General features: G+C 44.1%; 3 protein-coding genes and 1 long non-coding RNA gene across 6 annotated transcripts in view; 2 read left to right on the top strand and 2 right to left on the bottom strand.

The window, feature by feature from the left end:
* LOC124349621 (LIM homeobox transcription factor 1-alpha-like) overlaps window positions 1–23,671 on the top strand; it is a 947,038-nt gene that overhangs the window by 70,085 nt on the left and 853,282 nt on the right. The gene's annotated exons all lie outside the window — the stretch shown is intronic.
* Window positions 1–23,671, top strand: part of LOC124350283 — a 212,576-nt gene that overhangs the window by 164,387 nt on the left and 24,518 nt on the right. The gene's annotated exons all lie outside the window — the stretch shown is intronic.
* On the bottom strand, window positions 1,529–12,524 carry LOC124349471 (5-hydroxytryptamine receptor 1-like). Of its 2 annotated transcripts, XM_046800114.1 has the most exons (5): window positions 12,458–12,524; window positions 11,819–12,001; window positions 5,299–5,663; window positions 3,137–4,571; window positions 1,529–2,470 (listed from the first exon to the last, which is right to left on the bottom strand). In XM_046800114.1, exons 1-5 carry the CDS (start codon window positions 12,509–12,511, stop codon window positions 2,108–2,110), a joined length of 2,400 nt encoding a protein of 799 aa, XP_046656070.1. In that variant the 5' UTR covers window positions 12,512–12,524; the 3' UTR covers window positions 1,529–2,107. The 2 variants fall into 2 exon arrangements, with proteins under 2 accessions (XP_046656070.1, XP_046656071.1); XM_046800115.1 differs by lacking the exons at window positions 11,819–12,001; window positions 12,458–12,524 and adding an exon at window positions 6,990–7,366.
* Window positions 13,885–21,018, bottom strand: LOC124349505 (putative tyramine receptor 2). The gene is made up of 4 exons (XM_046800178.1): window positions 20,443–21,018; window positions 17,801–18,162; window positions 15,465–16,722; window positions 13,885–14,518 (listed from the first exon to the last, which is right to left on the bottom strand). Exons 2-4 carry the CDS (start codon window positions 18,073–18,075, stop codon window positions 13,919–13,921), a joined length of 2,133 nt encoding a protein of 710 aa, XP_046656134.1. The 5' UTR covers window positions 18,076–18,162; window positions 20,443–21,018; the 3' UTR covers window positions 13,885–13,918.

Below are 23,671 nucleotides of genomic sequence, written 5' to 3'. Positions count from 1 at the left end.
TCAATATTTCTCGACGTTCAAAATGCCAAAAGTGAGCGAGAATCAATGATCGACGAGAAGGATCGTCGACTTGGTTTCTAATACAAAAGGGGCGGAATCATCTCAGACTGCCGCTGCCAATCGATTGATAATAAAAGAATAACGCCGGGAATATATTACACCAGCACATGTTCTTTCTTACTAAACTTCTTTTTGCTCCGGATGAAAATTGAAACTTATTTTGGCGACAATCCAGCGCAAAAATTCCTCAAAGAATTTTTTCTTTTTTTTTTTTTTCCAAAGAAATGTGAATCGATCACGCGCGGACGGACGTCCATGCAAATCATTTGCCTAATGACATGTTCGGTCAGCTGTCATCACCACACAACCGGAAGGAAAAAAAAAAGAAAAAGTTGAACGCTGGAATATTCGCGTCGTCTCAATGTGCGTGAGTTGCTGACACACTCGAAAAATAATATTCCGGAATGCTGCCGGATGATAAACGCGCTGTCCGCATTTTGTGCTGTGAGGTTCCTTTTGTCTATTCCATCGCCCGGAGAGCTGACGTCTCTCCGCCGTGTTCCCCTTTGATGTTTTTACACAACCGCCAAATAATTTGAGCGGGGGGAAGCGATCGGGAAAACGGCGAGCGCGCCGGAATATTATATATAAGTCTCTCGTGAACAGCAGACGGCGGACGCCTCTTTGTAGTGGCATCCGACAAAGTCACCCAGGCTCCTTTCATTAGTCGCCGGATCCTCTTATTATTATTATTATATCTACGGACTTTTGCCTTCATTAAAAAATATACTAAGAGACCCCTAGCGTCCATATTCCCGCAGGATCGCCAAAGTACAATTGGCTTTATAATTAATCCAGCCAAGCCAGAAGTGACCGCCACCACAGCCCACCTCTTTGGCGCGCTTAGATTATGTGTGCTAGCTGGGCATATAGGAATAAGAAAAAGAGAATAAGACGTCGTCCTATTTTTGGAAGGGAAAATACAAAGAGGCGTCGAGTGGCGACCGTGTCTGTCACCGTGTTCCATCGTTAGAAACTTTAAGACGAAAAAAAAAGATTTCACTTCATTATACGAGCGTCTATTTTAGACGGAACTATTTCCACTTTTTCCTTTTTTTCCCGTTCGTTGTATGTTTAAAAATAATGTCGTCGGCGAGATGTTTGGGATCAGGTGTGACGTCATTTGGTTCAATTGTGTGTTTGATCACCGTCGTACGGTTGCTCTTTTATTCTTTTTTTTTAAATCCCGGCCTATAAAAGAATATTATAACCGCAGAGCAAATGCATTAGCGGCGGGACATATAACAGCTGCGCAGCGACGCCATCCGCCGCGTTCGATTCCCAGTCAAGTGTGAAACACAACCAGATTTCTCTTTTAGTCTAGAGTCGATGATGTAATATTTATTTTTTTTTGAAATGTTTTACATTTCTGGCGGCGGTGGCCCTTTGTTTTTATATATCGATCGCTGAGTTCGGGGGAAATTCATTTTCTTTCAAAATAAAATTAATAACTTTTCCTTTTTTCTTTATTTTGTGCTGTCATTTCTGGCGGGATAAATATAAATAACATTGGACCTTATTTTATACACATTGGTGACATCCAATTTGTTTGCCAAGGGATAGAATGTATATATATCAACGCGTCTCCGATACAAGAAAATGACGGTTATAACGTGTAAATATTTGGGATTTATGAACGAAACACACGACGACATCAACGTCAAATAACAAACGATGGATGATGAGCGCCAGCCGGATAAATATCAATAAATAAACTCTACACGTATAGGATTTTATATAGACCTTCTTTTTGAATCAGTCAAAATGAGTTACACTCAACGAGATTACCACACAGTGAGATATGATACACGGTTGACAGTTACGCCGGCGGCAAACAGATAATTTTTTGAAAAGAAAATGGACAAACCTACAGACACAGGGCCAAATAATGACAACACACACGTTTATGGGAATGTTGTTGAACCAACAGCAACAACAACAAAAGATGACTATTAAATCAGAGGATTTTCGGTGTCTATTCAAATCTTTGAAATTTTATTTTGTGGTTGAAAGTTTTTCAAATATTTTTATTTTAAGGGGCGGTTGTTTAGAGAAAGGCGGTTGCAGACAACTGAGTGGCACCGCCGGCCAAGGCCAGGGCCGTTTTGTTGGCTTCATTGCCGTACTGCGACTGGTAGAAATCCTCCCTCATGACCGAGTTAAGGGACTTGCACCTGAGGCAAAGGATCTCGCGGAAGGGCAACCGGAAGTCCTTGTTGGTGGTGGCGTAGATGACGGGGTTGAGGAAACTGTTGGCGTAGCCCAGCCAGAGGAAGAGCGACGACAACCAGCGCGGGATGACCAACGAGGCCGTCTGGTGGCTCATGAACGGACGGACCAGGGCCAGCACGAAAAACGGGAACCAGCACAACGTGAAGGCGCTCATGATGATCCCCAACGTCGTCGAAGCCTGTCACATTCGTCACCCCAAAAAATGAAAAGAATATTAACAGAAATTCCACCGGATGAATAAACCAACCGACAAGGACAACAACCCAAAAAGCAGACTACACCCCCATCAACAATTTAAAAGACTTGAAACTATTCAAACTTTAAAGAAAAAAAGAAAAAAAGGACAAATTTACGACGTGAGCCGCTGCGAAAGAAATAGAGAAAGTGGCATTGAGTACACTCGGTGGCAGACGACTATAACTCTGGACTATATGGCCTCCTTGACGTCATTACGCCCTCTGTGTAGTCTGTCTCACTTAGGAGCTGCTCAATGGAGTGTATAGGGCTCCTTCTATGGCCCTTTTCACCCCCCGAGGAGATACGATCCAGCAGGAGATGAAGTCCCCCCTGCCACACACACACACACACACACATACAAACTTTGTGTTTTGGCCAAAAGGAGTTTTCCAGGTCCTTTAGAGCCAATTTGATACAGGGCGGGGTCCAATTGTTTTTCTTTTTGGGTACGAAGGTTTTATATATATGATCTGCTGGAAACTTTTCTTTTTGAATTTTTGCCAACCGTCTAAGAATTGATTGCGAGTCCAATCCGGAATCTATTTTCATTTCTCTTTTAAAAAAAAATGTCCAAGATGAAAAATTGGTTTTAGTTTTGATATTTTACCTTGCGCTCCTTGTTGAGTGCGAAACGCAATCGGTTGCGACTTCCTCGCCGCTGGAGTTGATTCTCCTGGTGGGTGGGAGTGCGGATGCTCTGGCGATTATTCCGGTGAGGGGCCGCTGGCACTGCCGAGGGAACATGGAGAGCAGCAGCGGCTCCTGTTGACTGGGTGGACGAGAGATCAGGAGCGCCCGACAGTTGGGCGTTGCCGACTGAGGGATTGCGGCTCCGCCGGTTCGATCCTTCCGGATCGTCGTCGTCGTAGACGTGGATTTCGGCCGTGCTGGCGGCCGACGAGGAATAGCGGCGACGGGGGCAGTTGTTGCTCACGCTGCGGGGAATGTCCAGCAGCGACATGTTGTTGACCTGATCCAGTCGACTCAGCGGATGAGGGGCACCGGATGTCTGGACTTTCTCCTGGATTTTTTCCTTTTCTTTCGCCTGACTCTGCAATTTCGACTCGTTTCTCACCGTGCCCATTAGGGAAGAGCAGGAAGAGGCGGAAGATGACGAAATGCAGACGTCATGGTTTGGCGGCCAAGTTGTTGGACGGACGACACCGTTGCAATGGTTGCCCACCCAGCTGTGGTCCGTGCTGTCCATCGAGGAATTCCGTCGGTCGCTGTGACGACGGACAACAACCATGGCGGCGCTGGTGCAGAGACTGGGCTGGTGGAGAGGACGGACCAGGAGAGATGACTGGACCGGTTGCTGAGGCTGGCCAGAACCACCGACGGCTGCCGCCGCTTTTTGTTTGGCGCAGCTGTTGGTTCTGGTCATCAGCAAATGACTTTGGGCCTTTTTCTCTTCGTCGACGATCTGTTTGGCCGCCTGGAAGATTTGGTAATAGACGGCCGCCATGACGGCCAACGGGATGTAGAACGAGCCCAGGGTGGCGTAGATCTGGTAGCCAAACTCTTGACACACTTGACACTGGTAATCTTGTCCGGCAGCAGCCGTGGCCAATTCAAAGAAATTGGCCAATGGTCCGTTGCTGGACACGGTCATCGGACTCATTTGACTGTTATTGTAATTAATGTGGCTGGGCAGGATGCTGCTGCTGGTGGTGGTGGCCGGTGGATGAGGAGTGGCGGATGGTCCGTGCTCGTTGCCCAGGACGAGCAAAGGCGGCAGAGAAATGCAGGCGGACGAGATCCAGACGAGGGCGACGCAGGAAATCATCCGGGCCGGCGTCCGTTTGACGCCATAGTCCAGCGGGCGGGTGATGGCCCAGTAGCGGTCGACGCTGATCATGCACAAGTTGAGGATGGACGCCGTGCACGACAGGACGTCGAAGGCCACCCAAGTGTCGCAGGCGCTGGCGCCGAACGGCCAAGTGCCCAGCACCTCGTAGACCAGCGCCATGGGCATCACCAGCAGGGCCACGCACAGGTCGGACACGGCCAGCGACACCAGCAGGTAATTGCACGGACGTCGCCTAACAATTAATTAAAGAAAAATCGACACACATTTAAAAAAAATCCCTCCAAAGATTAATTGCCAATCGCATAATAATTCAAAAAAGGGCGGGAACCGTCGAAAAGGTCAAATAAATGGACGTGATATTCCAATTAATTTTCTCTGCTGTCACACAACAGCGAGAGAGACATTGTGAGTGCACAGTCTCCACGATAATTGGATGTCAAGTAAGACTACTCTAGAACAATGAAGCAAATTACAAATGGAAGAGGATCTCTAACGAGATGACACAAGTCCCCCCGTCCCATTTCCCTATATCGACATTGAATATGCGCGGACATTAATACATTCAGCAGCAGCAGCAGCAACCCCTTCCTAGTGTTTCATTCGCAGTTTGTGCTGGGCGTCCATTTCAATTAGATCGGGAATTCGGGAGGAATAAGACTCGTCGAAACAAATCAATGATTCGTTCCGCATGGACAGTCAGCAAAGCCGAAAACGTCATCGCCACTCAACCGACGATCCGGCGGAGTGGCGCATTTACACGAGCTTTACTCAACCGGTCGGAAATACGGATCGACTATGCTAAACCCCCCCCCCCCCCCTCGCCATTCATTATTCATAATTCCGGTCCTATACAGAGCCGGAACCGGAATAAATAGGTGGCCGTTTGCATTTAAGAGACAACGGCCTCCCCCCCGTATAACTAAAATCCGGCCGGATTGGGAGGGTAAAAGGAGACTCACAAGCGACGGACTAGGCAAACGGCGACGCAGACGAGGATGTTGCCGACGACGGTGCCGACGATGATGAACAAAAGGGCGGCGCTAATGAGGATCGTCTCCGTCAAACTGTAATTCTCAATCATTCCACCGCCTCCGCTTCCGCCGATGGCTATTGTGTTGGATCCATCGTCTTCCGGCGGATCTACCGGGCCGCCAGTCAGAGTTTGGTTGTTGAGGGTTGACGGATCGCCGGAATAATCCAACGAGCCGGCGGCCATCGTCAACCAGGTCGACGACTGTCGTAAATTGTTCCATCCAATCACATCGACTTCCATGGCCACGATTTTGTTTCCTTTTTTCTTCTTCCCCCTGGAAATCTCTGCAATCTGAAAAAAGAAAATAATTTAGTGGCATGTAACAAATTGATACGTTCTATATCCAGCAGCAATCCACTTTCGATATCGATCCGCCGTAGCGTGCATTCCATCCGGAATCAAGTGGAATGACACACACAACGACTTGTCTTTCTCTCTAATGACGAATCAAACATGTTGGGAAATCCAAGATTTATTTCACACCTCCCGGCCACCATCAACTGTCAACTTGGACTGGCACAACTTTTTCCAGGATCCGATTAAAAAATCCGTCCCGTTAACTTGAATAACTTTCCACGGCACTCGTGTAACTTTTTCTTTTCCCTTTTGAAAAAAAAAATCATTCGACCGTCTTAACTAAATTAACGTCTGTCTGCGCAGCAGGAGAGAACCAATCAACACGTTAGAGATAGTGTGTGAATGCCAAGGTCCACTGATTGGTTCTTTTGAGCCGGCGATTCCTCTGTCATCCTAGCGCGCCCAATCTCCAATGAAAAGGAGAAAAAGAAAAAGAAAATTTCTTTGGAAAAAGTCCATCTACTTCATATTTTATTCTTTTGATCCCGCCAGTGTGTGTCACATGTAATCTCGTTGCTAACACGGGTGACAGGCTGTCCCGTGTCCCTCGAGTCCCAACCCATTTCACCTTTGTATTTATACCGCAGGCACCGCATTCAGAAAAGCAGCGCGGGTCTTTTCAAAATAAAAGTAAATAGAAAGAAATAAAAAAAAACAGCTCGGTCACTCACGCAATAAACACCTGTAGACTTAAAAGGGGGAAAGTTTCCTTTTGTCAGCCGATCAAAATGAATAACATGAGAAAATAAAGAACTGACTACATCAAATCAATTTGGCACACACTAAAGTCTGTTGGAGTGGGGAAGCTGCTGGTCCCTTTCAGGTCGATCTAAGCCGAGCGATGAAATCGTTCGATAGACCACCAGAGAAAAGAATATAAAAAGAAGAAATAGTAGACTTGCGGTCGGGAAAATCCCCCCCCCCCCCGATCGATCGGGACGACGAGTTGCTACTCTGTGGGGAAGACTCGGCCGCTTGATTGTTCTCCACCTTTCCTTCACCCGAAGAATAAAAAAAGGGGCAAGCGGCGCTCTTGTAAAATAAATCAAAAGGAAAAGAAGAAGAAGAAAAGTGGATCTATAAGGAAGATGAAGAAAAGACGCGGATGGAATAGCCAATGAAGGACGGAATGATGGCATCAGGTGATGCCCTTGCTATAAGATTTAACCGCCTCTTACATAATAAATAATTCAACAGATAAAAGAATTAACATTTATTATTTTTTTTTTTTTTTAATGTCTGTAGTTTGGGCAATTGTACCGATCAAATTGTCGATGGCCGGCTGATGGGCGGTCGTCGCAGAGTTTGACGTCCAACCGGAATAATGCAATTCCGGCCCATGATCTAATCACATTCGTTAAAAGTCCGCTTAATCCGCGAAATTGCCCATCGGCGAACTATGCGCACTTGGTATGTATGTATATTTTCACACGGCACGCGGGAAATTGGGGGGAAATTTGAAAAATAATTTTTGGCGCTAAAAATTCGAAATTTCATTCGGGAATAAAAATTATCCGACACCGGCGGGCGAACGAATTTCGCGCTGCTCCCGAGAAGCTTTCGACGTCGACTGTTTTGCCTCAAGGTGCACACTATAACCTATATGGAGTAGTCTAGTAGTAGACTAGTAGGCAGCAGCTGTGTCTAGCGCTAGACACAGACTACTTATTTATCCTCCCCCCTTTGAAAATCCCCAACCCCCCCTTCCCTACCCTTTTTCTCCCTCCCGACGCTCTCTACTGTCCTTCTTCTTCCTTCCTTCCGTTTGGCCACTAACTGCGCGCGCCTAAGTCGTTGCAACGACGCCACCGACGCCTGCGTGATTCATCGGCCATCTCGGCTGCTATAGCTCCCCAACCTCGCACTAAAATTATTCTTGGAGGGTGGCACATTTGCATAGGTCGTCGAAACGAATAGATTTGTTCTGCTATTCGTTGATTGAAAGGGCCTGTTCAATTATTTAGACTCCGGGAATATCGGCGAGTGACGCAATAAAGTTTTCGTTACCGAGTAAAGAGAAAGGGCGGGAATGATGGCCTCGGGGGAGACGAACATCTCCAGCGGATGAAGAATCCTCCTCTGGTGACATGTACACAGTTGGCCAATTATTAAAAAAAAGGATCAACCAGAGAGACTGACGGTATTAACCAACAGCTGATTGCTGCATGGGACTTCGTTCAAATAGATCTAATAATACCCATGTAAAGAAATACCTTCCAGCAGGCTGACTATATTTATTTTGATCCCTACAAGGATTTTGTTTCCATACAACACATATCAATCGATAGATGCAAATTCACTCTAGTGTGTGTGGCGCCCCATTCACAGTCATACTGTGAATTCTTTTTCTATGCTGTCAGACAGTATAGAAAAAGAATTGCGCCACACAACAAAAAAGAAGAACCTTCGTTCACGAATTTTTTCCCGAGATGAATGAATGCGTGCCAAATTCTGTTGGCCAGTCACCACGGCAACGGCGACCACAGCTGAATAGAAAATTCTCATCTATTGACTGGTGTAATATTCCTGTATTATAGACTGCAAAGCAATTCACGAGACGGTGTCGGGACAAAAATGACGACCATTTACGAACGACTGAATCTTTCTAGCTCTCTCCTTATTTGTTAGTTGGTTCTGATCAGCATCGGGGCCCTTGACGATATTCGGCCGACTATAAGGGTTATGTTCCACACGTTCCCTTTTCTTTCTATCGGGAGTTTTATCGATCACAACGCGGGAGGCAGTCCCACCCACCCAATAGTAATCTCTGCCAGCACGCAGCAGCAGATGACCCCCCCCTTGTGGAGCTGATGGGAAATTGGCTGACGCAATCTTCTAAACGTCGTTTCTTTCTTTCCTTTTTCTTCTTCTTGTATGGACGTCGTCGCCATCCAACGTTTAGACACGGCGACCGTGTAAAATAAAAACGAAATGTTCTGTGTCTGCGTGCAATTTTATGGCGTCATATAACAGTCACATCAAAAGCTAAAGAGATTATATTTACCATTTAGAGAGACCCTGTCAATTATTGATATTAGATAACCGATTTTTGTCTGTGGTTCTCAAATTGAATCAACGGAAACGGCGGGAAATTTTGAAATCGTGCGGATTGGCGTAATGAATTTCGAGGAAAGTTAACCCCATTTTGCGAATAGCGAATTACGTGTGGCTCAATTTCCAATAGATTTCTCCCTTTTTTTTTCTTCTTGGCGTGGCGTCCGCTTCCGGTTCCAGGCGGATGCTCCATCTGCCCCCGCGTTATGGGAGGAGCCGCCGCAGGTGCCTGTGCCCCCCCGTGGGCCATTGTGAATTAACCGAGCGGAGCAAATCGGATCATTGCACTCGAACGAAAATAAATGACGACCCCCTCCACCCAGCACCAGCGAATGAAAGAAAGAAAAACTCAATTGACCGATACATTCACGATGATATTGTTTACATTAGAAACACAAAAGAAAAGAAAAATTCCTCCGTTTAGTTGTTTTTTGTTTCTTTTCTTCCTGGTGACTCAGCGGGTCCCCCAACCAGATCGTCGTGACATATTTATAGACGACTGAACTTGTAGCAATGTCACAAAGCGGGGACGGACTTTGTTCACTACATCATCATCATGACCATACCAATTTTGGGTGTTTAAATTCCAGTCGCTTCCCCTCAGCAGCAGCTAACGTATTAGAAATTTAGGAACTCTTGTCTCGCCAACAATTCCCTATGTACTCTATAGCACCTCCCGACGAACATATGGACAGTTAACATTTGAAAACAGCAAGACCATAACGCGAAGAGAGAGAGAGAGTTATATTGACCTGGAAACCAATTTGTATTTGGTTGGAAAACCTTGAAAGGTTTTAGAGTTCAACCAGAGTCTGGACATTACGTCACACCTACAGGGCAGCATAAAGGGAAGTTCAGATCAGATGAAAAGTTCACGCCGATCGACCGAGTACCATCTTCGCCATTTAAAATCCTCTTGGGTTTATCACACACAGTTGGGTTCGATATGTCGAAAAGTTTGTTGAACACAAAAACCTAAAGCCGCACAAACCGTATAATATGACGCCTCCGGCAGAATGTAACCTTTTCAATCTTTGAAATTTTTTTTTTTCAAATTATTTCAAATGATTAATTTAAAAAAGAAAAATGGATTTGATCGAACTTCTCAAATAGCATTAACGTTATTTTTAAAAACATGATCAAATTTGAAATTTTTGAGAGTATAGAATCGTATTATTAGATGCACATTGGGAAGCTTTGATGATGCGAAGCACTCTACTTATCATGGCAACATAAATCCGCCGAACTTTTATTAGGAATTTATCATATTATTATAATAAAGGGACGACCTATTCTTATACATACGACGACTTCTTCCGGAGACTTTCTTTATGTGCTTCTTCTTCTTTTACTATCTCTAAGCTTTTCTTTCGGTATCATATCAAAGGACATGATGTAATAATATTTACATGATCTCGGTTTTTTCCCCATCTTACTTTTATTTTCGTTATCTTTTCTAAGGAGAATATAACAAAAAGTCATCAAGAGGCTACAAGAAGTCTGGGCTCACTATCAGCCGTAATTCAATCTGTGAAGCAACTCTTACGTAAGGAAAAAGGCCTATAGATGATGGCTGATTATTTTTATTTTTTTAAATCCGCCTTGCAGCAGCAGCAACAACAACAACAACCTGAGTCACGATGGAAAAGAGGCTTTTGTCATGGTTGATGATGGCCACTCTGCTGCTGCTGCTACGTGCTGTTGCCTTGGTGAATATTACAGAACACACGCGCGAGCCTTGTATACACTTTGTGTTGCACTGATGTTGTTGTTGTTGTTGTTGTAGGTAGGCCTATCCTGCAGACGTTTCCCCCTCTTCTCTTGTGTTGACGTGAAACAGGAGAGAGCATCAACAGAACCGAAAATACAATAGGTCACGCCGGCTACCTCCCTCCTCTCTCTCTCTCCATCGTTGGCATATCAATTTGGTCGTGTCCCGAAATATACAACAGCAACCGGCCATATGGCCTTCCCAGTTTTCCGCCCACCTCCCCCTCCCCTCCACATGGCTTATGTTGAAAAACACACTTGGGGCACTTTTAAATGCCATCCAATTGAATTGCACTCAACTGCGCGCATTTTATTTTTTTCAAATTTCGCGGGGATTTTGATTGAACGGCAAATATTCAGTCAAATAGATTGGAGAGAGGATGAATAATATATCAGACGATGGCAGCTGGCCTAGACTGCCTGTTGAACATTTAATGCCCAAATCCAATATTAGAACTCGGGCGGCAGTACTATACACGTAATATATATATTTGCTCGGATAAATAACTCGAATTGGTCTAAGCCTATTAGTAAGAATGGGAGATTATTTTGAAGGAGAAGACTCCGGGATAAATACTGTATGCGCCGAGGTATTCGAGCCGCTGGCAATTGACTGAGGTTCAATTTTGCGGATTATTTACCGGGCAAATAGGGGAAGATGGCTATCGCGTTTCGCTTACTGTACATAGTGCATGAGCTCAGCAAATGGCGCTATATGATGAAATTGTATTTTGGGGGGAGACAAAAAGTGGCCTATCGAAATAGTTGTAGACGTTCACCTTTGATATTTTCAAGAATTCCACGGAAATTGGACGGCACGTGGAGAATCCCATACACACCCACGAAAGATAACAGAAGCTGCTGGGATTTGTGAGGGAATCGGCAATTCGCAAATCAATATTTCACCGGAAAAGTTATACAAGAAGAAGACGCCTAAAGAGCATGGCATTTGTATAACATTGTCCTAACCCCCTCCTTCCTTTTGAGCAAGAATATCTTACGTCATACACTATGCAAATAACGCCGAGGTGCAACGGTGTGGCGACAGGTTCCTTTTTGAACATTTTTTTTTCTCCCTAAAGTTATTTTTAAATTTCCCACTTTCATTGGTTATTTCATGAACCTATATATATAGTCGCCAAAAATGGAAAGAGAAAAATATGTTCTACGGTCGACCGCATAACTCAGGAGCTTAATCGTACTGTGTAACGATGTATGCCATCAAATAGTAAAAAGAGGAAGAACAGGGATTACATTTCTCCTACCTTGATAATCCTGGGAAATGCGGCCAGACATATCCATTTGCTGAAAAGTTGAATCCACCAGGCGGCCAGGGCGTCCTCGTGAATACACCCACACTCACATGGGCGTACAGTACACGTGTAGATCCGTAACTGAACTGGACTGGATATCGGAAAGTTTCTCCAATCAAGAGGGATGTTGTTGATCTAAATGAAAAATGAAAAATGAGTTTACGAAAAAATAATTGTAACAGAAACATCAAGGAAAAGTTGAAAAATTAGACAGTGGGTAAACCCTATAAATTGTTAACAAACAGGAGAATTTAAAGTTTACACTGCTTTGATCATTAATCATTAAATTATCTAGCAGGTCGCAGGAAAAGAATATAACACAAACTAGCTTCCTAGCGATGATACTGTTGAATACCAGGACAAGCATTAAAACTTGCATGTCTTGTTACGATGACTGACTCCAGTCTCAAATCTGCACAAAGGAGAAGATTTTATTGTGCAATCGAACTGCCATGCATTGACAAGGGGCTTATACCTGCTAAAAGTTAGTCAGGAACCAACATTTGACCAATTTGGAACAGGTTTAACTCTTCTATTAAGGCTCCCATTATCATCACATTTGTGATAACTTTTATTTAACGTTTTATTTACCTGCCAAACAGCATGGAGAGCCAAGATACGAAGAGTTACACACGACGACCACATTTTTCCAATTTTATTTCTTGTGCTGTTTTTCGTGCAGCCACACGTGTCTACGTTCAGAAAAAAAGTTGATTGGAAACAAAACGAAAGAAGCAGACGACACTAATATTCTAATTAGCCGCCTTGGGCCTAAGATATCGATAGAAATTAAAAATCGAACCTTCCCCTTAAATCCGAACCGCTCAATTTAAAATAATTAAAGCGGTTTTCTCACATCTGCTGAATGTATCGGGAGTATTTTAGTTAGAATTTAATAGTGATTAAACTTTTTGTCAAGCTAATCAAATACAATTTTTCATGGGTGATATGAAACAAAATATTTCGTTTATAATATTTTGGTCACCCCTCTCCCAGCAACCGTCAAAAAATGCGAACGATTTATTTTTCAGACCCCACCTCCCCAATTTTTATTTTTCTCCGATTTTCACGACCCTTCCTTCCCCTCTACTTTTTACTTATTTCATCGATATGCAAATCAAATAGAAAAATTAAAAATACGAATAAAAATTCATTCCGCAATAAATATATATTTTGTGGATCCATTTTGTGTTTGGGGTAAATAACGGTCTCAACAGCAAGTCATTCACGAGGCGAAATAGTCAAATAGATTCACGGTGACGTCATTCACAAATCGAGTTTTTATAGAGTTCGTTCGGTATAATGTTTAGAATATACTATATAAATATTTTATGGTTTAACATTCAATTTCAATTGAACTGTGGGGGGGGGGGGCAATTTGACAACGACTAGAATAAAAAGAAACACAAAAGCGTCTCCCGCGGCCATGGGTGTGGCTACTGGTGTGTGCCTATGTAATATAATAATAATATTACATATTACATTGAATTGAATAGCTGTTACATGTGAGATATGTTGCGTAACATCGAAATGGGGTCGTCACGTACTCGTATGACTGTCATCGTTAAAGTCTTGAAAAATATTCTAATGAGTTCCGGATTTTCATATAGACCGACGATCTATAAAAGCGTGGTGGGGGGAGGCGAATAAATTGATTGGCCTTGATGTGATGTAATGTAACGAATATGACATCAATATATGTGAAAAACATTGGAAATATCTGACACAATCGAAGAATATCTTTGGGCTGGTGCTGGCGTGGTGTATACATTGATTATATACCATCGGATTAAATCACAGGTGAATTTAAAAAAAACAAACATCAAACCAATCAAACAAGTATATAGCTAGATAATTATATAAGAGTGTCACATCACATTTGCCAAATTGTCTTTCAAAATATTTTCTTTTTTTTTCTTTTTTGGTAATTGAAATTTAATTTTTCAAAAACTGAGGAGGAATGACGACATTTAAAAACCAAAATGGCGACGAGAATTTGTTTGTTTTTTTTGGGGGGGGGGGGTTTTGTTTTTGGTCGAATTTCTTTTGAATTTAGAGAAATGCTGTGGCAGATGAGGAGCTGACCCGGTGGATGCTGGACATGAGTCCGTAATCGGTCGTGTCTTCTTCATCCGCCGTCGCCGGATCGACATCTTTGGACGCCGGACTTTTGCTGCGGTAATTCTGGCGATGCTGTTCGCCGCGAAGTGAATCGCTCGAGTGACGCCGACGACGTCGACTCCGGTGCGCCTTCATCAGCGACGGTGACGACGAGGCGGCGGCCGGACCCGATCCGGCGGCGGCCATCAATTGAGCGGCCATCAATCCGGCCTTGTTGTTGTTGCCCAGCTGCTGGTTGTTGCCGTACTGCGACTGGTAGAAATCCTCCCTCATGACCGAGTTGAGGGACTTGCACCTGAGGCAAAGGATCTCGCGGAAGGGCAACCGGAAGTCCTTGTTGGTGGTGGCGTAGATGACGGGGTTGAGGAAACTGTTGGCGTAGCCCAGCCAGAGGAAGAGCGACGACAACCAGCGCGGGATGACCAACGAGGCCGTCTGGTGGCTCATGAACGGACGGACCAGGGCCAGCACGAAAAACGGGAACCAGCACAACGTGAAGGCGCTCATGATGATCCCCAACGTCGTCGAAGCCTGTCACAATCGTCAAGTAACAAAATAAAAAGAAAATTAACAGAAATACATTCCCTGGGCATTGTAATAAAATCCTGGACGCTAATTATATAACCCCCCCGGCGATGACTTTCCTATAGATGAATGTGACGTCAATACCCGTCCATCATCACCTACGCTGGGGAAAAGTTTATCACGAAAAGAAACTTTGATGGTAGACGAAATCCCAAAGACATTACAAGAAGAAGTTTTGGCGGATGCATCAGGAGCGAGTCTCGGAACGTCGGCGGAAAACTAAAAGTTATGTATGTCGTGTATAGATTCCGCCCCGGTTCAATCTGACTGGGAAACACCGAAAACAGCTCGATGGGAGAAAGTGAGAGAGAGAACTGGAGATCTGATTAAGATGATAAAACTCTAAACTGACTAGGGTGGTGTGTGTGTGGGTTGCAGCGACAACAACCCGACTGGATGGAATCAATCCCACGCCAAATTCCAGGATCACAAACACAGGATAAGAAACTCAAAGTTGAGATGTAGATGCCGCCACCAGCGTTGGGATTGGCCAACTTTTCCAACAAAGGGAACACAAGAAAAAATCCTTATAAATAAAACAACTTGAATCCGACTCAGACAGACATCAAACGGTCGGGCAATCTAACACAAAAAAAAACCCTGCAGCCGCGGGAAATGCATTAGAATATTTTTATATTCTTCTTCCGCCTTCCGCCATCCTCGGAAGAAGTTTTGGGAGGATTGTTGGAGATGTGCAATTGGGCATCAGCTCAATAACTGGCGCCATCTTTTTCGGCCCGGAACGCTATGTCATCTATTCTGAAATAGCAGCTGCTTACATCTTATAGGTTGTAGATAAATAGGATCATATTTTTGGAATTCAATTCCGCCCAGCCCCCCCCCCCCAAAATCAATCATGAATTTTGGAAAATGATAGAAATTGAATGTTCACCTTGCGCTCCTTGTTGAGGGCGAATCGTAAACGGACTCGACTGGCCCGTCGGTGGGTCAAACTGCGGTGACTGCGATGATTCCGGCGGCTGCTGCTGATGGGCAACGGGCTCGATCCTGACTGGACCAGCACCGGATGTTTCTGCTGGAAACTCAGCGGGTCAAGTTGGTGGTTGAGGGCGACGGGAATGGCCGTTTCGCCTTTGACGTTGTCAGTTGAAACGGCCAGTGAGTGGCGGGAAATGTCCACCGTCTGTGATTGTTGTTGCGGTTGTTTGAAGTGGTTGTCAGGCAGGGTAGTTGGACGGATGCTGCCGTTGCAGTTGTTTGTCCTGCCACTGCTTCTCCGGTCATTGTTGGAGAGCGCTGGGCCGGCTGAATTGTTGGTTGCTGGCAATGAGGAATTGTTGGCCTCGATGTTGTTGCCCAGCTCGTCGAGTTGTTGGTCGCTGTGGCGACGAACGACGACCATGGCGGCGCTGGTGCAGAGACTGGGCTGGTGGAGAGGACGGACCAGGAGAGATGACTGGACCGGTTGCTGAGGCTGGCCAGAACCACCGACGGCCGCCGCCGCTTTTTGTTTGGCGCAGCTGTTGGTTCTGGTCATCAGCAAATGACTTTGGGCCTTTTTCTCTTCGTCGACGATCCGTTTGGCCGCCTGGAAGATTTGGTAATAGACGGCCGCCATGACGGCCAACGGGATGTAGAACGAGCCCAGGGTGGCGTAGATCTGGTAGCCAAACTCTTGACACACTTGACACTGGTAATCTTGTCCGGCAGCAGCCGTGGCCAATTCAATGAAATTGGCCAATGGTCCGTTGCTGGACATGGTCATCGGACTCGTTTGACTGTTGTTGTTGTTGCTGGGCAGGATGCTGCTGCTGCTGGTGGTGGCCGGTGGATGAGGAGCGGCGGATGTTCCGTGTTCGTTGCCCAGGACGAGCAAAGGCGGCAGAGAAATGCAGGCGGACGAGATCCAGACGAGGGCGACGCAGGAAATCATCCGGGCCGGCGTCCGTTTGACGCCATAGTCCAGCGGGCGGGTGATGGCCCAGTAGCGGTCGACGCTGATCATGCACAAGTTGAGGATGGACGCCGTGCACGACAGGACGTCGAAGGCCACCCAAGTGTCGCAGGCGCTGGCGCCGAACGGCCAAGTGCCCAGCACCTCGTAGACCAGCGCCATGGGCATCACCAGCAGGGCCACGCACAGGTCGGACACGGCCAGCGACACCAGCAGGTAATTGCAAGGACGACGCCTAACAATTAATTAAAGAAAATCGAGAAAATCGACAAACATTTTTAAAATTCCCGCCAAGAATTAATTGCAAATCGCCAAATGGCGTCTACAACTAATTAAATATAAATGAAAATGACAGAAATGAGTTGAAACAAAATTTCGTGGAAAAAGAGAGTCCCGTGCAGACCGACAGTTGAACTTTAATTTCCGGAAGAAATGAGAAATTAGCTTCCGGAGCAGCGCCAAACTTTTGTGTCTGGACTGGGACAACGTGAATATAGTTTTGTGTCTCGCGAGATTTGCTAATTGAATTAATTCGCCCACGACCGGCTCAACTGCGGTAATGAGACGGGAATTCGTAAATATGAAAAGACGACGACAACGACGACGCCGTCGTGCGCTTATACAACTCCCGGCGCTTTTTAAACGACCAAAAGCTCGTGACTTGGGCTCGTACGAAAACGACCAGTCACCCGCATTTTTCGTCAACCCATGCGCACAGCCCAGCACATCCCGTCCCGTAATTTGCCGCGTTCACTCTCACTCACGCTCGTTTTATTTCCACGATTATTCGTCCATTTCTAGATTAGAATTTCAATTAAGAAAAAAAGAGATTTCCAATTCAAATTAAAAAAGAATGAAACTTTCTTTAAGGAAAACTGAAATAAAAACTAATTTATCGATCGATCCTGATGCAGTCGGCATTTGATATGTATTCCAGGTGAACCGGAAATGAATCAGGCGCCTTTCTTTTTTTTATTTCTCTTTCGATTATTTCGTCGACATCCGCTGCGGAATAATGCGGAAGCTTTAGAAAAACATGCCCGACAAATGCCACCTACACACACACACACACACTGTCGGCCCAAATAGAAAAGGAATCTAAAACATATACACCCGCGTGAGTTTCACAGACCGGAATAGAGCCAACATCCGGAGTCATCGATAAATTCGGCGAAAGTCGTTTCGAATCGCGCCGGCGTGTAAACTGTTATTCGACAGATACCGGCCTATATTGCAGGGAAATGCTATTTTTCACGTGTTGATTCTATTCTAAACATTTATTTTTTATTTTTGGCCCAGCTGGATAGACTCACAAGCGACGGACGAGGCAGACGGCGACGCAGACGAGGATGTTGCCGACGACGGTGCCGACGATGATGAACAAAAGGGCGGCGCTGATCAGGATCGTCGACAGCAGACCGTATCCAGCAGCCGTTGCGGGTGATGAGGATCCGGCGGATGTCGAGGCGGTGGTTGCGGTGCTGGATCCATCGGCCGCCCAACTGCTGCTGTAGTAGGACGTCCGGTTGTTGAGGGCATCACCGAGGGTCATCAGATGGACGTTGAAGGCGCCAGCGGATGAATCCATTGATGCGGATTGCCGGAGTCGACGATTTAGCTATCAGGCCGAGTTTCGCTTCCAGTGCGGATGGATGTATTATCACAGACCTGTTGGCTACAATTCAAGGAATCCCGGGTCAATTGAATGACGTCTATTAACATTTTAAAATATAGAGTTTTATCTTTTCAAATTCAATTGGTTCAATTGAGTCGGAAAAATAATGAGAGATCAACTTGACAATGGCCGGCTGTCATTTTTCCGGGCTATTGAGGCCCACCGACCAGTGAACATTTTAAAAAAAGAAAAGAAATAAAAAATGATTCCGTCGTCAGATAATATAATCAACGTCAACTTTCAAAAGTTGACGGACATTTCCGACGGGCGAAAATGAAACAAAAATTCATTCGGCATCACGAATATAACCGCTGGATGAGAGAAATGCTATCGAGAGAAAAAATGTTTGCGTCTGGCAGGGGCCACCGGCCACCCACAGCTAGGGTCCAGACCCTGACAGGGTCCACCTGGTCTCTTGAAAATGTCAGAGGTGCCCCTTCCGGCGTGTGTACCTTATCGTTTTAAATTATTCAAAAAGACAGTTCCGTGAAGGAGAGGAGGAACAAACATAGTTCAGCTCAGTCGTCCATAGATTTTGAGATTCCGACCAGGGAAATGGGCCAGCCAAAAGTCATCCGGTATACTACACGCGAGTCCGTGTCACTGTCACAGGAGCCAGAGGACGGGCCGACAGTTGACAGGAAGAAAAGGGAAACTTTTGTTAGTTGTCCATACACAGTCCGTCCACCTTGTTGTACATCATTGATGTTGTGATGGGCCGGCGGAAAAAAGAGGAGAGCTGTTGAAGATGTTCAAAGAAATAACTAGAAGCTTTTTCGCCCTCGTCCATCCGTTCTCCATTAAGGCAACGAATATATAAGGTATACACACAGTAGAGTATATAGACGGCCGGAACAGCAGGCCATATGTAATAATATCTTGGACAGAGAGAGAGAGAACTATAATAGGCTGGGCTGTGTGCTGGACGGACTTTAAAGGGCACTATGTACATACGTAGTACATCCGCAGTCCATTTAGAGAAGACGGCCAGCAGAAGCATATGGCGTATATCTGTTTCTTGTTTTCCACCGATATTTTGTCCAGTTAAAAAAAAAAGAACAAGAGAAACTTTTTTTGGGCTGGATCGATTATGATATACGGGCCGGAATGGATATAGAAATGAAATATATCCTGTTGGTCGATTTTGTCGTTAACTGGTTCCAACTAGTTGAAAACAAATGAAAATAGATGATTGTTAGATTCTCACACAATGGCCGTTTCTAATCAACGCAACTCTAGCCGACTCACGTCCAGCTGATTACATCGACGACAAAAAGGACAATCTTATACCAGCCCAGCTGTATTTAAAATATAGCAGTCCCTTTTGGAATCAGTTTTTTCTTTTGTGTTTTATGACGAAACAATTTTACAATTTTGGGTTTTTTCATTTTTAATTTTAATTGTTTATACGTTTTTCCCCACCACAGTTCTATACGCTTCAGACGGACCAACTTTCCATTTTTCTTTGTTATTTGCCTCTGGGGGTATCAATCCCAGACACGGTGGTTACAGATGGCGAATCTAAATATAAAACATATACTGAATAAGGTTTTATCAACTTGATCGATTTCATTAATCAAACAGAAGGGCCATCACTCTAAAAGAGAAAAAAACAAAAACCGATTCGGATAAAAATGGAAATAAGAAAGAATTGGCCCAGCCAAAAGAATATATATATTTTGTCTCGGACCTTGTGACATTATAGGCGTGGAACCAAAAGTGTCCAGCAGGTGCGCCAATAAAACAAAAGGTTTCTCTCTAAAGTTAAAATCTTTTTAAGATTGCACAAAAAGAAAAAAAAAAAAGATGCTGATGACCATGATACGCTCTTTTATTTTTTTATTTTTATTATTATTATTTTGCTGGACGGCTGGGGAAAATTTTGTTTGGTGTCGTTTTGATTATCATCGCCATTTATTTTTATTTATTTTTTATTTTTTCTATTGGTCGGTTCTTTCAAATTCAGTTATCTCTTAAGTTTATAGCTTGATTATTTTGGTGAAAAAAGATGTATCTAATGGCCGTCTGCCAGTTTGGGTGGACTATGTGAGTCGACTGCTAACAACCCGAAAAAGGGCCAGGCCACCGATGGAAATGACTAAAGTGGGAGGCAGACTGATAACTGATAATCACATTCAGGGACTATAGCGGATAAGAACAAGGTAAAAACAAAAAATAAAAAAATAAAAATAAGCAATCAAAGAAGAAGATGATGGAGATGAAAATGGAAATATAAAGACAGAAATGATGACTGCAGCCTATGTGTGTTGTATGTGGTACCCGTTATGAATATCAATGAAGTTGTTGCTGCTGCTTAGCTGCTCAGCTGCTGCGGCTGTTGTGGGTTGTGTTCGGGTTAGATGTTGTCGACGAGTTTGGCCAGTTGTTGTCGAAATGTCGTGAGTAATAACGGCGGTCGGCAGACTCGTGAGCGTCCTTGACGAGCCAAACTTCTCAACAACAACATCAGCACCACGGCCAGCATCATCATCGCTCCGTCCGTCATGTGTACATCTGTGTTTAGCGCGTCAAATCACTCCACTCAAATCTCCCGCGAAATTCACCGACGACACATTGCGCACCGTTCAAATTTCATCCACTTTTTTCCCTTTTTTTAAATTCAAATTCGATTTCTTTTGGCGCCAATTTCAAATTTTTTACAAATTGCAATTGTTTGATTATTCGGGCGTGCGACACTTGGTTCTCTCAAACACTTGGACAAAACTAGACCAAAGAAACCAATAAATGTGCCGAATGTTTAATCATTTCCATACCACTATTTCAAACAAATAAATCAATTCAGAAACTCAAAATTTGGTTGGGTTTCAAAAAAGAAATGTTGTAACGGAGTAGAAGGTCCGCAGTCGACTGACTAGGCGAACGCTGGCTCCCGCCACCTTATACAATGGTGCACGTAAGTATACACCACCCATGCCAGCCCAAAGAAGAAGCACAAGAGACTATACACACAGCGCAGCGCATTATATAACGCGCCTGCGCACTCAAACCATTTTTATTTTTTTCTCACCAAGGTTTTTTTGTCAGATGGGGCGGATGGCGTGAATCTTTCTCAGACTCATCTATACCTACAACTGCTGGCCTTACACTCATTTTTTGTTGTTGTTGTTGCTGCTGGATATAATCCAGCACATTTGAATTAAAAATGAAAAGCGGATGAGGAAGGAAGTGGTTAATAAAAGAAGAGGCTGATGAACTTGATACTCTCACGATCGAAATGTTTTTATATATCCCGAGTAATATATAAGTATCTATAGAAAGGCCGAGAAAACACAAATAAAACTGGAAAAGTTCTTATTTGCCCACGTATATACACCCGCACACTGTAATATAATTCCCATTGGATTTAAATAAATCTCAACGCAGCAGAGTGCCGCTTTAGTGTTTGTTTTTTTAGTTTGATTTTAAAAGGATCGAATGCGGTGTATAGATGTGTAACATCAACAGCACTTGAAACCAAAGTTCGTGAAAAACCTTTTATTCCCCATCTATTTGAGATTCCCCCCCCCCCCCCCGGAAAGTTGCGTAACAGATCTAATATGTTTATAAAGTTTCTTTTCTGTCTATATTTGACTCAAAGAATTTGATTATTTGATAAAGTGATGTTGTTGATCTTGGCATTCTCTCCTCTCCAGATGATGGTATAATGCATTCGCGTAGAAAAAAAAAAAGAATAAAAGAAACTGAGACTGTATATAACTTTTGAAAGCAGGTGGATTTCTAAATCTTCCGCGCCAGTGATCATCAGAACCAGAACCAAACCCCAGTAGATTTCGATACGATCCTGATTTTCTGCTGTCTATACTAACGCCGTACCATTGCGTGTGTATACAGCAACTCCTTTTTTTATGTATACACGTCGAAGAAGTCTAGCTCATCAATCAAACACGAGATGTATAGATTTTTACTTTTCTTCTGATTTACCTTTTAATCTTTCTATATAGAGAGCGGGGGGGGGGGGATTGCGTGCGTTTAATAAATATTTGCTACATCACCCCCCACCCCACTCCATTTTTCATTCTTCTTTCTTTTCTTTTCTTTCGTCGGTGGGGGAAAACCGATTCCGGAATAGTTGCCGTGCGTCGAAAATCTTTAGTCGTAGTATTACAATGCCCACAGCAAGCAGTGCAGTGTATATTACACACACACATCGCGCCATCGTCAATATCCTGTGCTGGCCAATGCCTATACCAGCATATGACGTGCAAAATACAAAAGTTCACTTATTTGACGTGTGCGTCAAGAATAAAAAATACAAAAAAAAGGGAACAAATGAACGATGGCTATATAGACGCGGACTTATAACACACACGTATCTAAAGCTCTGCCGCCGTGTATATATATAGGCCTAATACCGACGAGCGTATCAACACACACAAAAGAGGCCGGTTGATGGATGATGGCGACGCGATATTATGACAGGGGTGGTTTCCATCATCCACCACCCGATAATTCCAAAAACGAAAGAAAAACGGGAAGAATTAAAAAATACGTTCGACACAATAGGAAAACAAAATAAATACAAAAAAGGAATAACGCCAACGCATATTACAATCCAGCAATTTATTTTATTTTATTTTTTTAAATTCCGGCTGCGAATAAGGATCGACTGCGCACTCTCGGCATTTGATCACTGAAGAATACATCTGTTATACGAAAGACACACACAATGCGTTTGCATTTGCCGGAGCAGCAGCAGCCCCCGCTCAATTGTTGCCCGTTTCGTTTCGCTCTTGTCTGTTGAAGAGAAAAAAAAGGAAAGTGTAGGCGTAGGATCTATATAGATCCCGGCCGCTCCTGGAAAGGATATAAAAGAGTTGGAAAGGAAAAGAAAGAAAGAGTTTTGGTATGTGTGTCGATCCAGCAACCGGGCGGAGGGTTTAGCGGTTCAAATCAACTCAACAACCTCGCGGGGATAAAGGGAATTTAAGTCTCCCCGGCTGGATATAGATCGCATAGATCTATATACAGATGGCTCTCCTTGAAGACTTTGTTGGTGCAAGTATAGAGTGTGTACAGGCTGCGCCTCCGTGAGCTGTATTATCATCTTTCCCTTTTTTTTTTTAAATAAAACTCAAATATTTATAGGTGCGTACATGTATATAGACCAGCGTCGTCGTGGGGTCTAGGAGAGAAAAAGTTATAAGGAAAAGAAAATATATCAATAAACTTTGATCGCAGGAAAGCCATGCCAGCAGAGATCCTGCCATGAATTATTTTTTTTTGTTTTTTTGTTTATAAGAGAAACAAAAGGAGAGACACACACACACACACACAACACAAATAAAAAAGAAGAAGAAGAAGAGGATTTGATATGCTGCCGGGCGTCTGTTGTTGTTACGGCGGATTATATTCCGTCGCGGAGAATAAAACAAAAAGGGATATTTTTCCTATATAGGACACCCGGCCATATCGCACCAACAATAACGTGCACAACTCTGTCGCTGGTGCTGTGCTGTGTATAGATGCGCGCCATATTTGATTGATTTTT

This window comes from Daphnia pulicaria, chromosome 7 (assembly GCF_021234035.1).
Source record: "Daphnia pulicaria isolate SC F1-1A chromosome 7, SC_F0-13Bv2, whole genome shotgun sequence".
Classification (NCBI taxonomy): Eukaryota; Metazoa; Arthropoda; class Branchiopoda; order Diplostraca; family Daphniidae; genus Daphnia; species Daphnia pulicaria.
This window is presented reverse-complemented; position numbering and strand designations above follow the sequence as displayed.

Excerpts from the sequence above, each read along its gene's own strand:
- LOC124349471 (XM_046800114.1), bottom strand. The coding sequence starts at position 12,511 with ATGTGGTCGTCGTGTGTAACTCTTCGTATCTTGGCTCTCCATGCTGTT. Across the intron at positions 12,002-12,457 it reads CTCTCCATGCTGTTTGGCAG|ATCAACAACATCCCTCTTGA; the intron begins GTAAATAAAACG and ends TTTTTCATTTAG. Across the intron at positions 5,664-11,818 it reads CATTTCCCAGGATTATCAAG|ATTGCAGAGATTTCCAGGGG; the intron begins GTAGGAGAAATG and ends TTCTTTTTTCAG.
- LOC124349505 (XM_046800178.1), bottom strand. The coding sequence starts at position 18,075 with ATGGATTCATCCGCTGGCGCCTTCAACGTCCATCTGATGACCCTCGGT. Across the intron at positions 16,723-17,800 it reads GTCTGCCTCGTCCGTCGCTT|GCGTCGTCCTTGCAATTACC; the intron begins GTGAGTCTATCC and ends ATTAATTGTTAG. Across the intron at positions 14,519-15,464 it reads CCCTCAACAAGGAGCGCAAG|GCTTCGACGACGTTGGGGAT; the intron begins GTGAACATTCAA and ends CGATTGTGACAG.